At 36.2% G+C, this 15,992-nt stretch overlaps 1 protein-coding gene across 1 annotated transcript in view; it reads right to left on the bottom strand.

The window, feature by feature from the left end:
• Positions 1 to 15,652, bottom strand: part of LOC150099932 (alpha-1-inhibitor 3-like) — a 79,110-nt gene extending 63,458 nt beyond the window's left edge. Inside the window, exons 1-4 of the mRNA XM_090403177.1 lie at positions 15,550 to 15,652; positions 15,292 to 15,419; positions 12,649 to 12,813; positions 12,296 to 12,502 (exon numbers count right to left, since the gene is read on the bottom strand). Coding sequence (XP_090259303.1) covers positions 12,296 to 12,502; positions 12,649 to 12,813; positions 15,292 to 15,419; positions 15,550 to 15,652 — 603 coding nt within the window. The remainder of the gene's footprint in view (positions 1 to 12,295; positions 12,503 to 12,648; positions 12,814 to 15,291; positions 15,420 to 15,549) is intronic.
• Between the last annotated feature and the right edge of the window lie 340 nt (positions 15,653 to 15,992).

Below are 15,992 nucleotides of genomic sequence, written 5' to 3'. Positions count from 1 at the left end.
ATACAAAAACATGAATTCACTTAACATGGACAAATTAGATTACCACACACTATTAGATTATTCAACTTCAAGTACACTAACAAAATCATTAACTCTAGCACATACTTATGACATTTCTGATTCTCTACACATCACCCTAGGCATTCAAATTCCTCAGGCTACTTGATTACTCAATTCACACTAAACCAACTCAATATTAACAAAACCATTTACTTCATTAACACACAACTATGTCATTAACTGTCCTCTTACAATATAGTAGGCACTCAAGATTCTTAGGACAATAAATTATTCACAAATTATCAACACTAGCTAGCTTACTTTTAACACTCTCTATCAAATTCTAAAGTCCTATTATAATTTCTCCCTAATCACTTTAACAGTTCCGTATTAAGACAACAGTACCTATCACAAACAACTTCTAGTTAATATAAGACAAACTGCACAATACCTTTGTTTAGCTTCACTTACAGTCCTTTACCTTCTACTGAACGAACTTGCTTGCATAACTTCTTGCAATTCAGGACTATATAAACATCTGAGTGGTCGGCTGTACTATCCGAAACGAGGACATCGATATTTTCACAGTTTCCTATGACTTTATGGCATATTTCGATTTCTACATGGGAATACGGGAAAGCTTTCCCACTCACCTTCGATTCCTTTTATGTGGCATGAGGATATAAGCCATATCTCTCCACTCAGGAACACCGTGAGATCCACTAGAAAACGAAACTAAAACCACCGCGACTATCCAAATGTTTCTTCTCCTCTGACAAAAGGCAAAAAGGCCTGAAGCCTCCTTGACTATGTAAACATCTTCTCTCCAAAACCCACCAGAGCCTACTCCTCGAACCGCCTCGAGGGAGGGGGTTACCAACCCTTTTATAGTTGCTACCCTAACGGCGCCCTTTCTTACTTCTTTTTCCTGCCTCCTACTTGTTTTCCGTCTGTCTACCAATTGGGTAGCATTTTGCCGCCATACATCATTTTGATCAGCAACTTGTAAAGAAGTTTCTATCAGGGTATAGCCCCGAAGCGATATTCCGTTATTTCTTTTGTTAGCGTCTATCTTAACCCCCTTTCAAACCTTTTCTCAGAATTCTACTTAATGCTTAATCTGTTGCCTCTTACATAGCATATTTCATGACTCATTCTTTTATAGTTATGTACTTAACTCTTTCATTCTTAATCGCATTTCTATATTAATACTTAGTTAGCTACTTAATTAATACAAATTCCTTATTTAGTCATAATACATCTTAATACATTCTTTTCTTTTGTTATCTTAACTAAACAATAGACCTTTACATTTTACTCAATTTATACTGGATGCAAGAATATTTTATTAATTAAATTATTTCTTTTATGCAGGAGTTTTTATTTATGTTATTTATATTTCATGTTATACCATGATAACTGAGAATATTATATTCTCATGATATCAGGTGTAACAAAGGTCCCCAGTTTAAACAAAAAAAATTTCTTTAAGAGAAATTTCTTTTTCTTATGAGGTGTTCCTTTCTCCCTCTTTTCCTTCCTTCTTCTGATTACATTTGACTACATTCGTTCTCATTATAATAATTTACAAGTCTTATACAATCAGTGAGTATGTGTGCAGCCTTCATAGCAAGAGGGAAATCACAAACTAACCACTCACTTATAGTCCTTCTAAGTTTAAATATGAAACACAAGAAGTCAGCATAAAAAAACTGCTGCTTTGATTGTACATTCACTTCTTTTCTCCTTTTCATGTTCCATCCTGTGTGTTTAAAATAACCTCCAGATCTTTCAAGTCTCTCAATTAAATTAACATCGAACCTTTCCTGACTACTTTCCTCTAATTTCCTTTCCTCTACACTTTTATCTTCCACTACTTCACGTTTGTAATGAGGTCAGTCTCAGTCTGGCAGTTATTTTCACATGATGAAGTTAATGAAGAATCAGCCTGGCTATCAATGCATTCTTCATTATCCTCTTAGACTGTACCTTTAGTATGACATTAGTCTCATTCATTATCCTGCCCTGATGTGATTCTCTATACTTCCTTACCTTATATTTTCTCTTTTTAACTGACCGCTTTCTTCCCATAAGGAACATTTCGTTACTAGAGAAGTTGCATGAGAAATCATACTTCTCTAGAAATCTTATGCCTAAAATTATTTGTGAGCTTGGGCGAGATGTCCTGGGGAGGACCAACAAATCCTGCCAAACACACACATGTTAAACTCAGGTAAGTATATCTGCACTCTAACCTTCTTATTTACATAAACATTAGAGGTCGCAATCCCCGATAATCTGATCGGTTTCTTTGACTTTGAAATGCCTCGCAATACACTGGATTTTATTCTTTGAAAGTAATTTTTCGTTATGACAGAGGCCTGCGAACCTGTATCTAGTAGTACATCACAATGCAAACCTTTTATCTTACCCTTAATTATCATCTCCGACTTTTCTTGTTCATGATTCCTCTTCCTATCTACATAAGTATGAGGAGTTTGCCCAAACTTTGACTTATATCTATTATTATTCATGCAGGATCTCCTATTTCTAAAACAGAAACGAGCAAAGTGCCCTATGTCTTTACAATTGAAGCATGTAGGAGGCTCCCTTCTGTCCCTTTGCGCATTAACTCTTCCTTCATTCTTTGAAATCACTGTCTCTTGCTGTGGTATGACTCCAGATAATTTCTGCATAATTGAGTCTACTCTGTCTAGAAGGGTTCTCTGCAGACTCTCAACTTCTTGTTTAACCAACTTAATTGTATCTTCAGTTTTGCTACAATTAGGCTCTGGGGTTCTAGCAGATAATGTTCCTAATTGTTTCATTACCTCACCTAACCTATCCATAATTGGTTTCTATGGTATCTCGCTCTCTTGCTTTACAATATCTCTTATCTTATCTGAATCAATATTAGACTCTGCCAAATTGTTTACCTCTTGCTTATTACCTTTATCTAGTCTCTCTCCTGTCCTTGATCTGTCTCTCCCTTTCTTACTCTCTTTAATATGTCTCTGCTCTCTTTCAAAAGTTTTCTTTTCTTCAATTACATTCACTGACGCCTGAACATATGCGGGAAGAAGGTCTCTGAGCAATTGTTCTTGTTCGTTTACAGCATTGTAACATTCTCTTAAATTAGATAGTTTCTTATCGAATGCTGTTTCTTTCAACTCCGGTCTGACTACCTGCCTGAATTGATGGAAAATGGCCCAGTACAAGTGATGTTTTTCTTCACTATTGACACTTAGGGTTCTAGCAACCGTCAGTAACCTGTTATGGAACTCAACCACACTTTCCCTTTTTTTCCAGAGAACACCTCTGGAGTTTCCATAAGTTTGGTCCTAAACTTCCTAGTTTTGAGAACTCAGAAATTAGGACTGACTTAAATCGGGAGTAATCCCGGGTTTCCTTGAGAATGGGGGAAGAATACAGGAAAGCTTTAGGCTTTCCCACCAGTTTACTTCTGAGTAGGACTAGCAACTGAAAATTAGTCCATCCTCCAACTCTTCTAAGTTCTTCTATATAACTAAAGAAATTTAAGACGTCATCAGTCTCCTCACCTGAAAATTGTGGGAACACCTGCTGTGGGTTAATATACTGAAAAAAGTCGCTGTTATCCATGCCTAAACTACTGGTGAGTTCAGTCATACTTGCATCCAATTTACACAAGTTAACCTTCAAATTTTCTCTATAAAACTTATCCCAAATTTTTCCTCTAAGTTGTCTGATCTGCTACCAAAACCAACTTATTGTAAATAGCTTATAATTATGGTTTAATTAGCTAAATTACATCCTGCTGACACTGCACCATTTGTTATGTCCCTGTTCTATCTTACGATTTTTGTTTGTCTTACAAATTGCCTTCGTCTATATTCTTCTAACTTCAACTTTCAAGACATCACCAAAATTTCTACTAATATCTAAGTTATTATTCCCTGTAGTATACCTGGTATTTGTATTTTAACTGCGCCCTTTGGGTATTTAGTTTAGGATAATTTATACATAAACAGAGAAAAGGAACTCAAATATCTGAAAGTGTAACTATTGCAGTCGTGACACTATTTCTTGTTACTCAACATTAATTCCTTAAACTTCCCGTTTCTTAACATTAATTCCCCGCGTGATTAGGCTTGAAAGTTTCTAAGCGGTGCATTGGATTAGCAATATCAGACAACTTTTTATCATTAAACAAAAGGTTTATTATTTCTCTAAACATGGTACATATCAAAATACTCAACTAAATTACTTACACAGTAAAATTAGCTTAATACAAGTAGTTGGGCTATGATTCGACAAAAGTTACTACGATCATGCCGCCACAAAATTTCACACAAAACATGAATTCACATAACATGGACAAATCATATTACCACACACTATTAGATTATTCAACTTCAAGTACACTAACAAAATCATTAACTACCCTAGCACATACCTATGACAATTCTGATTCTCTACACATCACAATAGGCATTCAAATTCCTCAGGCTATTTGATTACTCAATTCACACTAATCAAACTCAATATTAACAAAACCATTTACTTCATTAACACACTACTATGTCATTTTCCTTTTACAATATAGTAGGCACTCAAGATTCTTATGATAATTATTTATCCACAAATTATCAACACTAGCTAGCTTACTCTTAACACTCTCTATCAAAGTCTAAAGTCCTATTATAATTTCTCCCTAATCACTTTAACAGTTCCGTATTATGACAATGGTACCTATCAGAAACAACTTCTAGTTAACATGAGACAAAATTCACAATATCTTTCTTTATCTTCACTTACGGGCCTTTACCTTCTACTGAACGAACTTGCTTGCATAACTTCTTGCAATTCAGGGCTACATAAACATCTGCACAGTTCGCTGTACTATCCGAAACGAGGACATCGATATTTCCACAGCTTCCTATGACTCTCTGGTATATTTCACTTTCCACATAGGAATACGGGAATAGCTTTCCCGCTCACCTTCGTTTCCTTGGTGTGGCATGAGGATATAAGCCTTTTATAGCTGTTACTCTAACGGCGCCCTTTCTTACTTCTTTTTCCCGCCTCCTACTTGTTTTCGGTCTGTCTACCAATTGGGTAGCATTTTGCCGCCATACATCATTTTAATCGCAACTCGTAACGAAGTTTCTATCCGGGTATAGGCCCTAAGCGATATTCCGTTATTTCTCTTGTTAGCCTCTATCTTAACCACCTTACCGGCCATTATGGATCAAATACACACCCGCATACGCTTCGTATCCATCATATATTTCAATGTAATATCAATGGTGTTACAATTTTAATATGCACTTCGCGTCACTGATAGCTTGAACGTCTATAGATGTCTTGGCCGGTAGCGTGGTTAACCCCCTTTCAAACCTTTTCTCAGAATTCTACTTAATGCTTAATCTGTAGCCTCTTACATAGCGTATTTCATGACTCATTCTTTTATACTTATGCACTTAACTCTTAGCTTCTTATTTAATACAAATTCCTTGTTTAGTCATAATACATCTTAATACATTCTTTTCTTTTGTTATCTTAACTAAACATTAGACCGTTACATTTCACTCAATTTATACTGGATGCAAGAATATTTTATTAATTAAATTATTCCTTTTATGCAGGGTTTTTTTATTTATGTTATTTATTTTTCATGTTATACCATGATAACCGAGAATGCTATATTCTCAGGATATCAGGTGTAACAATACGGAGAGAAGAGGCAAAAAATCGCCTTGACTATCTTGATAGTGATGTTTCTCATTTGCGCAGGCCACGCGAGCGTACAGAGGATTTGAATTTGGAAGTGATCACCATTTAGTCTTCAGCAGGATAAAATTGAATTTCATGTTGTAAATAATTACATGTGAGAAAGTTTTAAAGCGAATAAAAGTTGAGCAGCATTCTGATAAGAACTGTCGAGTAAAATACACAAACATTATTCAAGAAACAATGAAAGAGTTTGAGACCAGGAAACAAACCTTGTAGATTCAGTGCCATGACGTGAAGAAAACATTGATTGATTCCGCCAGAGACATGTGGTGAGGTTGTTTTCAAGGATTGAAAATTATGAACTCCATGGTGGACACAGGACACCAAAGAAGCAGTGAAGGAAAAGAAGACAGCATATTGAAAGTTCCTGGCGAATAAGTCAGCCTGTACTCTTAGAGATACAGAGACAAATGTAAGAAAGATAAACACTCTGTAAAACTAGCTAAACAAACATCATTGGAAGACTTTGTTAAAAACATAGAAAATACATATCAAGCAGTGGCAAGATATTCTGGTGGTTGTTGAAGAAGCTTAGAAATGGAAGAAAGAGAGCTGCAAAAGGAATTAGAGATGATAAAGGCGGCATGAAAACTAGAGAAAATGTATGCTTGATATATGATGTAATTATTTCGAAACATTGCTGAATGAAACATGCGGTGACAGCACAGTGGTGAAAACCCATTCATCAAGCATGCAATCAGGAATACATATTCATACTTGAAGTAGAAAAAGTTATCAAAAGCCTGAAATGTGGAAAGACAGCACGGGTAGATAAAATTCGACCAGAAATGCTCAAGTATGGAGGTATAAAAGTCTTGAAGGGGCTACACAGCATATTTCAAAAGGTACGGACAGAGAGACGAATTCCAAATGATTGGAGCAGCACTCTCATAGTATCCACATATAAAAAGTGAAATAAAACTGAATGTGAGAATTGTAGAGGCATTTTCCTTCTAAGGGTTCATGTTACGATTTATGCAAGTATTCTTTGATGAACAGTTGATATGGATTATGGAAGGGAAACTCGGTAAAGAACAAGCTGGATTCGGACCAAATAGGGATCTGATTTTAAAATAGAAGCTGTCAGGATCAGATATTCAATTTACTATTTGTCGTAGACAAATAGTTTAGAAAACGGGGCAATATAATAAACATCTGTATTTGAGTTTTGTAGACACCTGAAAAAGGAATATCATAATGTACCAAGGGAAAAGTCATTCAAAACTCCACATTTATATGATGTTCAATGCGATTATGTTAAGCAATACTTAGTCTTTAATTGAGATGTAAGTCAGCAGTTATAACTGAAAGAAGTGCAGGACGCTGGTTTGTTGTTAAATTTGGTATCAGTGAAGGATGTACATTATCCCCTCTATTATTGGTTACCTCCATGAATAACATTATGAAGGATAGTGGTATCAAACCCCATATCAAAAGTTATACTGTTAAATAAATCCGATACAAGTCTGCAATATTCCCTGAATAAACTGAATAACTGCTGTAATAAATCTGGTGTGAAAATCAGTAATAACAAGACAAAGACAATGAACATAGGCAGAAACATTAACAATATCACTACATCTTCATGGGGAACCTACAGAACAAGAAACACATTTCAGCTACTTAGGTACAATGTTAATAAAGAATGGTAAATTAAATATGGAAATATACAACAGAATCTACAAACCCGGTTTGGTAGGAAGCCAGATGAATAAATGTATGTAGAATAAGAGATGGCGTTGAAACCAATTTTAACTTGGATCTGAGAGCTGGGTTAGAAATTAAACATTTGACCAAAGACTAGAGACTACAGATATGAGAATACTCAGAAAGAATATGGACGTGTACATAATATGAAAAACGAGGATATAACACAGGAATGTTTTAGCAGCGCTAATCTCAGGTGGTATGGTCACTTAAACAGAATGGAAGAGGAAAGATTAGCAAAACAAGTGTTCTCGTCCAAATTGGCAGGAAAATAATGACCCAGAAAAATTCGCGGTATAGGTGAATTGATACAGCAAAACGTGCCTCAGAAAACAGAAATATAAGCTCTGGTAATGTAGGAGTATTGCCAGATAACAGATTTATTTGGAGGAAAATTGTGGATAGGAAGTTAGTAATGATTTAAGTTCTTCAAATAGGTATTCGTGTACATTCCTTGAGAGTGCATGTGAAGTATTTGTTGTTCATGATGAAGTCGACGATGATGATGTATTGCTTGTGCCTCATTGGCTGGTTTGGGGAATGAAAAACCAGCATTTTCGAGAGACAGTTCCTGTCAGTATGTATGAGATCTTGATTGAAATACGGAGATGTGTACAAAGTTAAATATTCTTCTGACTTAATATTCCTCAGCCAGATTCGACTAATTCTTAATGTTTCCGAAGAATGACCTAGGGGAAAAACTTTCCTTTAGTTGTCGATTAAATTTCAACTTCAAACCATCTTAATTCAAATATTCATAACGGAAGCACACGCAGTTTCATTAGAGCTAAGGTAACTCAGTAATCAGAATTTTGTGGAACTAGCCAGCTTGGTCAGCAGAGTGAGTGGTTAGCGTTTTCTCTCTGCAAACCAACAGGCTGCGGATTCGATTGGAGTGTAATTGTTTTTAGGTGGGAGATGAAACTGATCGCCAGGCGTGAGATAACCACCAAGCTTATTGGAGACTTGAAGTGGCTTGGGATATCTGGACTATATAAAAAATAATATATACAGGTTGTCCCATAAATTCGTAAATATTTCAGTAATTCATAAAAATTGGAAAAAATGGTATATTAGATTGTTTTTTGCACGAAGGTGAATCTCAAGGAGGAGAATTGTTTTGGCAGGAAAAGAAATTTTATTTGAAATTTTCACCGGCAGTGATGACACTCAGAATGGCATTGGGAACGTTTCTAATCATATACTGAAACAGGGTACATATTATTACAGTAACTTTTCAACGTGTCCACTGGCACAAACAATTACATGTTGCGAGCAGGTGAGAACACCGTTTACAGGAGCGTGGAGCATATTCGTGTGGATGCAAGCAACTTCGCCGCAAAGGCATCTTTTAAATCCGCTAAGGAAGATGGGCTGCTCAGGTACACTCTGGATTTTAAACAGCTCCACAATGAAAAATCTACTGGTGTGAAGTTCCGGGATCGAGGGGAGGCATGCAGAGTTGCAGTTACAGCTAATGAATTGTTCTTGACCAAATGTGCTGAAGAGAAACTGCTTTGATGGTGATGCGATGTGAGGAGGCATCCCGTCCTGCATGAACGTGACTGTGTGAAGAACATTTTCCCCACAAGCATGATACTACGTTTTCGGGTAGCATTTGGCTCTTTTTTACATGGCTCTTCAAAGAAAAAGGAACCCCAATGAAGAATTCCGAGAAGCCACACCCAACAGTGAGTCGCTGTGAATGCAACGGATCCTCTGTATAGGCGTCTGGTTTGCCTGTTCCCAAATTCGACAGTTATGTGTCTTTACTGCAATGAAAATATGAGCTTCGTCTGTTCAATAGATTTGTCCAGCCATTGTGGATCTTCTGCGACTTTTGTCAATGCTCACGGTGCGAATTACTTCAACTTAGTGGCATGATAACAGCTAGACAAGAGATCGCAGCTTCAATGTTTAACAAGTTTAACACATGTTTTCGCTATGCCCATGAATCTTGCAACTTCCCGTGTACTACTTACATCACTTGTTGATTGTGCGCTTAGGACATTCATTTGCAATACCACAACGCTGGTACGGTCTTCGGATAACACTGGTCTATGGTGCCATGGCGATCTACAAATTTCCTGTTTCATCGAAACGACCTATTAGAGACTGTTGTGCGTCAGAAGTGATAGGACCTGGACCTTTCTTCATAGACATCTACTTTTGAAGCTTCTGATTCCCCGCTTATGTAAATCAACTTTATTATGAATGCCTTATCCACCCATGTCACCATCACAGCAACAAACATTTCCTTTCACAAAAAAAAAGTTTTTGTTCGCACCAATGACTGGGAATCCACATGCTTTCATTACATGGACTCTCATTTTCACTTATCTCACAAATGAGCTATGAATTACACGTCCTCTACCGGTGCAAATTTGAACTATTTTCCCAGTCAGAAAAAACAAAATCCCTCTCCTTCCGATTCCCTTTCGTACAAACCGCACCCAAATATACCAGTTTTTCCGAATTTTATGAATTATTCAAATATTTACAAATTTACGGGACACTTTCTATACACGTATACCTTCGTGCACAGTTTATCTTGTGCATTATTGTCTTTATCTCTAAATAACTGCTGCGCTCTTTTAGCAAGATGGCTAACAAGAGATTAATAAAGGAAATTAACATGGACAAGAAGAATTTGAACAATACCAAGCAGAAAAGGCCAAGAAATTCCTACTCTTTAGAGACGATGTTGAAAGTTCTGAACCAGTTTGATAGAGATGAACGTAGCATTGACATTCATAGCGCCACATTCAGGACTGAATAACTCTACAGTGCAGACCATTTTTAATAATGCTGATACAATTTGTTAGGTCGCTTGGTCGTTCACGAATCTTAGCGTGATCCTAATTCAGAAATCCAGATGCCATGGAACGAAGAAACGGAAAGGATGATGACTATATGGACTGAGCATTAGAACCAGCAGAACGTGCTTTTTTATTGGGTGGTCACACGAGAGAAAGAGAAACATTTACACGAAGTTCTGACAAAAGATAAAAATCATAATATCAAAAGAAAAATAATCCTAGAGCACTCACGCTACAAACGTACTATAGGTTCTCAAGAAACTCGTCGTAGGTGTGAGCCACATAAAACAAATTATCTCTTTTTTTTTAATATGAGGCAAAATATACTTCTGGATAATTAATATTATTAGCAAAGCTATATATTGACTTTATCGATTTGCAATTTCTGAATTTCGTAATTAAAACTAAGACATGAGATATTCCTTTCCATTCTCCTTGTTAGGCTCCAGAACTTCTCCAGGCAAGGAAGTCGGCTTCCTTGAAACTTAATTAATGCTCTTGGCAGGGCTCTTAATTCCGTCGGCATAGCGTATTATCGTTGTGCGCTCTTTATTCTGCTCATCTCTTGTCATATTCCACTCGCGTCAGACAAACCTGGTGAGCTTCATTACTCCGTTAACTCAGCACTCACTTCATTTATAGAGGAAAGACCACTCAAAATCAACCACCCCCTTCTTGTTCTGAACTCTACCTATAATATTTCCTTGTCAGAGCGCATTGCATCCATACTTATTTCTGTTTAAAAATCTTGCAGCTTTCCTCTAATCAACACATCAGTTGCGATTTTCGCACAGGCATCTGGCTAAGAAATCTGTGCACAAGAAAGCAGCCGCTTTAAGACAAATAAATCCTCTCTCGCATGGACAATCTCTTGTCTGTTTTTAATTGATACGCTCTTTCTGTTTATATCTATTCTATAGGTATTGGCCAATACCCACAAATCGATTTGTTCAACTATTTACCTTTGTCTATATACTATTTTCAAATTGTCGGTTGAATTTGTAAATCTGTACACATTTATTTCAATATGTATTCGCTGTCTGAATTCGTGTGATTCATAAAATTAAACACAATGTACTAATGCTTCATGAAGAAGAAGAAGACAATTTTCGACGAGTAAACAATGCATCACATTCGGGTTTATAGCGGGTGTGCAGCCACAAATACCGACAATTTTCAGCTCTCTGAACAGATGTATAGATGGTGCAGCTAGCTAAAATTCTTAGCGTTCCAGTGGTTTAAGATCACCCAAAAGGTGAGACGGAGTGTGCACTGAGAATAGCATCCAAACATCAGTGCCTTTGTTTTCTGTTTTCTGAGATTCGTGTGTTTTGTGTGCGTGAAGTGTGAACTGACGTGTTAGGATATCGATAGAGATATGTTTTAATATATAATTTTTTTATAAATAATTTATAACTTTTTTGACCATATGTACAGTGGGAAACAGTGTTGACGATGTACGGAATGTTCCGTTTTGTCCCAGAGCTTTTGCGGATCGCATGATTGTAGTAGGAGGAAAGCCTCGTCCTCCTTTTCCATATTACACTTTTGAGTAATTCAAATATACCAGACAAATATTGCAATCCCCTTCCTTATTGAATTCTAATATATCTTAAAGCACACGCATTGTCTCCATCTCTTCGCAGATTTAGTTACAATTAATTGATAAATTAAAGTATTAAAAATTATTCTTCAGTGAATTGTATTGGGCCAATTAAGATGAGATATTCACTCTTTAAACTTTCAAACATCAATAAAAAATACAATCATGGATCAACTGACGTACATTTTGTAGTGTTGGTTATATAAGCCTAACCACAGTACACTTAACTGAAATGGGCACGCGACACCACCGATATGTGATTTCTTTCTTTGCTAACACGGCAGTAATGCACAGTCGTTTTTTCAGTGTCTGCTTAATGAAACTGATTTAGTTAAAATATATTCACGAACAACAGCATCTGTAGAATGTTTTTGTTTTGCTTTCATCTTACCTTGTAATAGAAAACGTAAGCGTTTCCAATTTCGCCTGAATACTGAATCTCGAATTCATGGAGCTGGTCGCATGTCACGACATCCTCCACTTCGATGAGTTGAAAATAATTATTCTGGGCCCAATTTGACCGCCGAATTATTAATTCTGCCTTCTGTCGAATGGACTCTTTTCTTGTTTCTTGAAATATATCAAACGAGTATTCTGCCTACAAATTTAAAGAACGTCAGGAGCTTACATAATAGTACTGCACAACACATATAACGTTTTATCAATTGCGCGAGAAATGAGAAGCATGTTTCGCCCTTACCCCTACTTTTTAGTTGGCGGATCGAGCAACACTAATAAACTTACCGTAATGTTAAAGTCCCAGTGGAACTGAGCTGTGAAAATGGTAAATCGCACTTTTCCGTCATCATCAGAATCATAATATTTGCACACGTCGAATGTTTCGTCCCAAGCACACAATTTTATCGATTTTCGAGCAAGTGGATTTCCGTCGAGATCCTCAATTCGCAACTGAAATTCAACAGGACAGTCTTGTAGAAAATAACAGTTAACAAGTAGAGGTGGGAAATACACAATTATAGTTCGTTCTCTAAAGACATTGATTAAAAGTATGTTCCCTTTGTCCCAAAATTATCATATAGTACACCACACAATATACATTCGGTATTTAATAGTCTCTTCGTAATTCTGCTTGTGTGTTTTCACTGTGCCGAAGAAACTGAATGTTTTAACCTGTTCCAGTTTCTATTTTTCCACTTCTAAGTTCAGTTAAATCATTTGTGTTTTCTTATTATTCATAAATAATACTTTATAATCTGAATACTTTATATGCTGTACATTTTATGCATTCACACTTATTCTCGTGTTTTTCTGAAATACACGCTTTTACTAACTCATCCTATTTGTTGAGTGTGTAATGTTCCATTTCCTCAGTGCGTACCTCAAGGAACAACTTTTATCGTGGCACCACGTTGTATGCATTCTCAAGATATAAAAAACTTCAATATTCCCCTGTTATTCTTATGCTATTCCCTCAGCCATCCGGTTGGTGGTGGTATATGCTATGCTACCATACTAGGGAACTGATTATGAGCAAGGTGGTTCCCCGTTGCCTTTCTTGCCGTATAATATCCTATGGCTGTAGCCTGAGTGTTCACGGGGCAGGTTTGCCTGCTTAAGAGATGAAAAACTCCAGATAAACTGGTGGAAAAAACCTGCTGTCCACGCAAAAGACAGGCAAATTTTGCTATGGCTGAGGAAGAACCTTAATCTCCTCACGTCGTCGACTGGTTCGAATTTAGGACACTCCTTCCCACGGGATATGGTTGCGAAGCGCATAGCCACTAGGCTTACCGAGCGGATGATACTCCAATGATTTCTGATAAATATGTCTTAAAATGAAAATCTCATCATGTAATTTCTGCCTATGGTTCTCAGGCTTCTCCTCCATATCGTGAAGAACAAGCAGGACTAATTCAGGTTGGCCTTCTCTAAACTGGGAAGGACAAATGCAAATTAACATGTACTTCAGTAATTCATTTCCCCAATTTTTTCTTAGCCTCTTTTCAAATCCGCTTATATCAATCTTGCCTCTAATGCTGGTTGCGGAAATTCTTCTGTAAATTTATACGTGGTTATTTTCCTTCTTTTTTATAGATAGGTATTTTCAGCGCTTATCTATAAAAGATCTAGATTTATCATCCAAAATTTGACTTTCTATTCAGTTATCCTAAATTATGCAAAAGTATTCACTTCGTAACTTTTATAACTCCACATTTGAGTATTTTTAGCCAAATATTATGTGCTCCGGGTCTTTTTACTATGATCGGTTTAGGAGAGATTTTTCTAACTGAATTGCATTTTAAAACGCATTCAGTTTTTTCTGTCAATGATCTGTCTTGACTTTCCTCATTTTAAGAGTGTTTCAACTCCTGACCTCTATATCTTTATTTTGATTTTTTTTCTATTACAATTCTGGTACAATTTTATTACAATTCTGAAAGCTATTTTTAAATAGTTTCCAGAATATTTGGTCACATTCCTGATTTTATGTACTATATTTGTGTCAAATAAATACCCTCCTTGTGTTTCGTTTAACTACTTCGATTATTTTCCTTTGGCTACCTTCACAACCTTTTATTAATGATGATAATTTCTGAAGTGCCGGCGTATATATATAATTATAAAGGTCGAAATATATAATTTCGACACGTCGTCTCTTTGTAGCAACCGATTATATTTGAACTGAAAACTTGAATGATTCGAGGAATATTTGTGAAAACTTGAAATACCAGTCTGAGTAAATTTCTTCCTATAAAACTGATGTGTGCATGCGGAAGTCACATACTAATTCTACTATTAATATTCCTAATGATAATGGATCCTCCGTATTTCCGTCGGTTTAGTTGAAAGACTTGGATTCGAATCTCGTGTATGGCACACGAATAATTATTATCAGTCCTCTTCGGTTGAAGATGAGTTAGTAGGACTCATGCACATTCGCACAGCTTACTGGAGGCTGTAATAACTAGATATAATTTCATGTTTGGTCGCTAGAGAAAATTTCGGGATTATGTAAAAAATAAATTAAAAATACATAAAAATATGTTTAAGATGAATAACAAGAGAAAACATCGTAAACCTCTAGTTTCAGGCATGTGTTGTAGGCTTCCTAGAATGCAATAGCTTAAAACATATCTTGCTATTGAGCGTTTGTTCACAGTAAGTACTGAAAGAGTACCATTACGATCTTACTCCGATACGATTACACCCAGTTTATTTCGTGCCAGTGATGAGAAACGCATAAATATATCAGTTTAAATTACATTTAACTCAACTCAAAGATGTAACAAGAAATGCCATGTGTGATAGCATACTCATTCATAAATAAGAGAGTGTAATTGTGGCCCATTCATGTAAAATACAGAGCATAATTTATTATGCTCTCATTTATTATTTATTGTTTTCTTCAATTAAAGCAAAACTCACCATCCCGCGATAAGGGGGCGCCTTTCCGCGAAACTGTTTATTGTAGTGTTTGGAGGTGGATGCTGAGAATGATAGCTTGACAGGATTTCTCTGTCTCAAATGGATAAACGTGATCTCTGCTTTAATGTCTGTAGCAATAAAAAAAAGAAAAATACTGAGAAAGAATTAGCCTTAATTAATTAGTTGAAGAAATTCATATGGATCAATTTTATATATGAAATAGTGCAATAATAATAATAATAATAGCGATTAACTCACCAGTGTCTATATCCAGTACTTCTACCAGCAGTTCAATGACCGAGACGGAATACTTCAGAGGTTTCTCTTCCATTGAGTACTGGAACCTCTGAGGTATGTTCATGGTGTAGTTGCTGCATCCTTTGATCTATTTAGAAAGAGAGCAGGTTTCAACGTTTCATTTTTACTTCACTTATAGTTCAGTTATTACCTTTTTTTGAAGGATACTGATTCAGTCATAGAGGAAAGACTGATGATTTGCAAACGAAAAAAAAAAGTAATCCTCACCCCTGTTATAACTACCCCATCCACTAGTTGTTCGTTATCAATGAATGGCGTTACTTTGAGAGATCCTTCCACATCTTTCCCGTGAGTATACCTGAAAGAGGAACGACGAGTAACCTCCAAACTGATCTTCCAATTATGCTGCTCTTAGAATGAATATGATTTTGTAAGAATTATCA

This window comes from Typopeltis vanoorti, chromosome 13 (assembly GCF_054136105.1).
Source record: "Typopeltis vanoorti isolate ZY-2024b chromosome 13, IOZ_Tvanoo_1.0, whole genome shotgun sequence".
Taxonomy (NCBI): Eukaryota; Metazoa; Arthropoda; class Arachnida; order Uropygi; family Thelyphonidae; genus Typopeltis; species Typopeltis vanoorti.
This window is presented reverse-complemented; position numbering and strand designations above follow the sequence as displayed.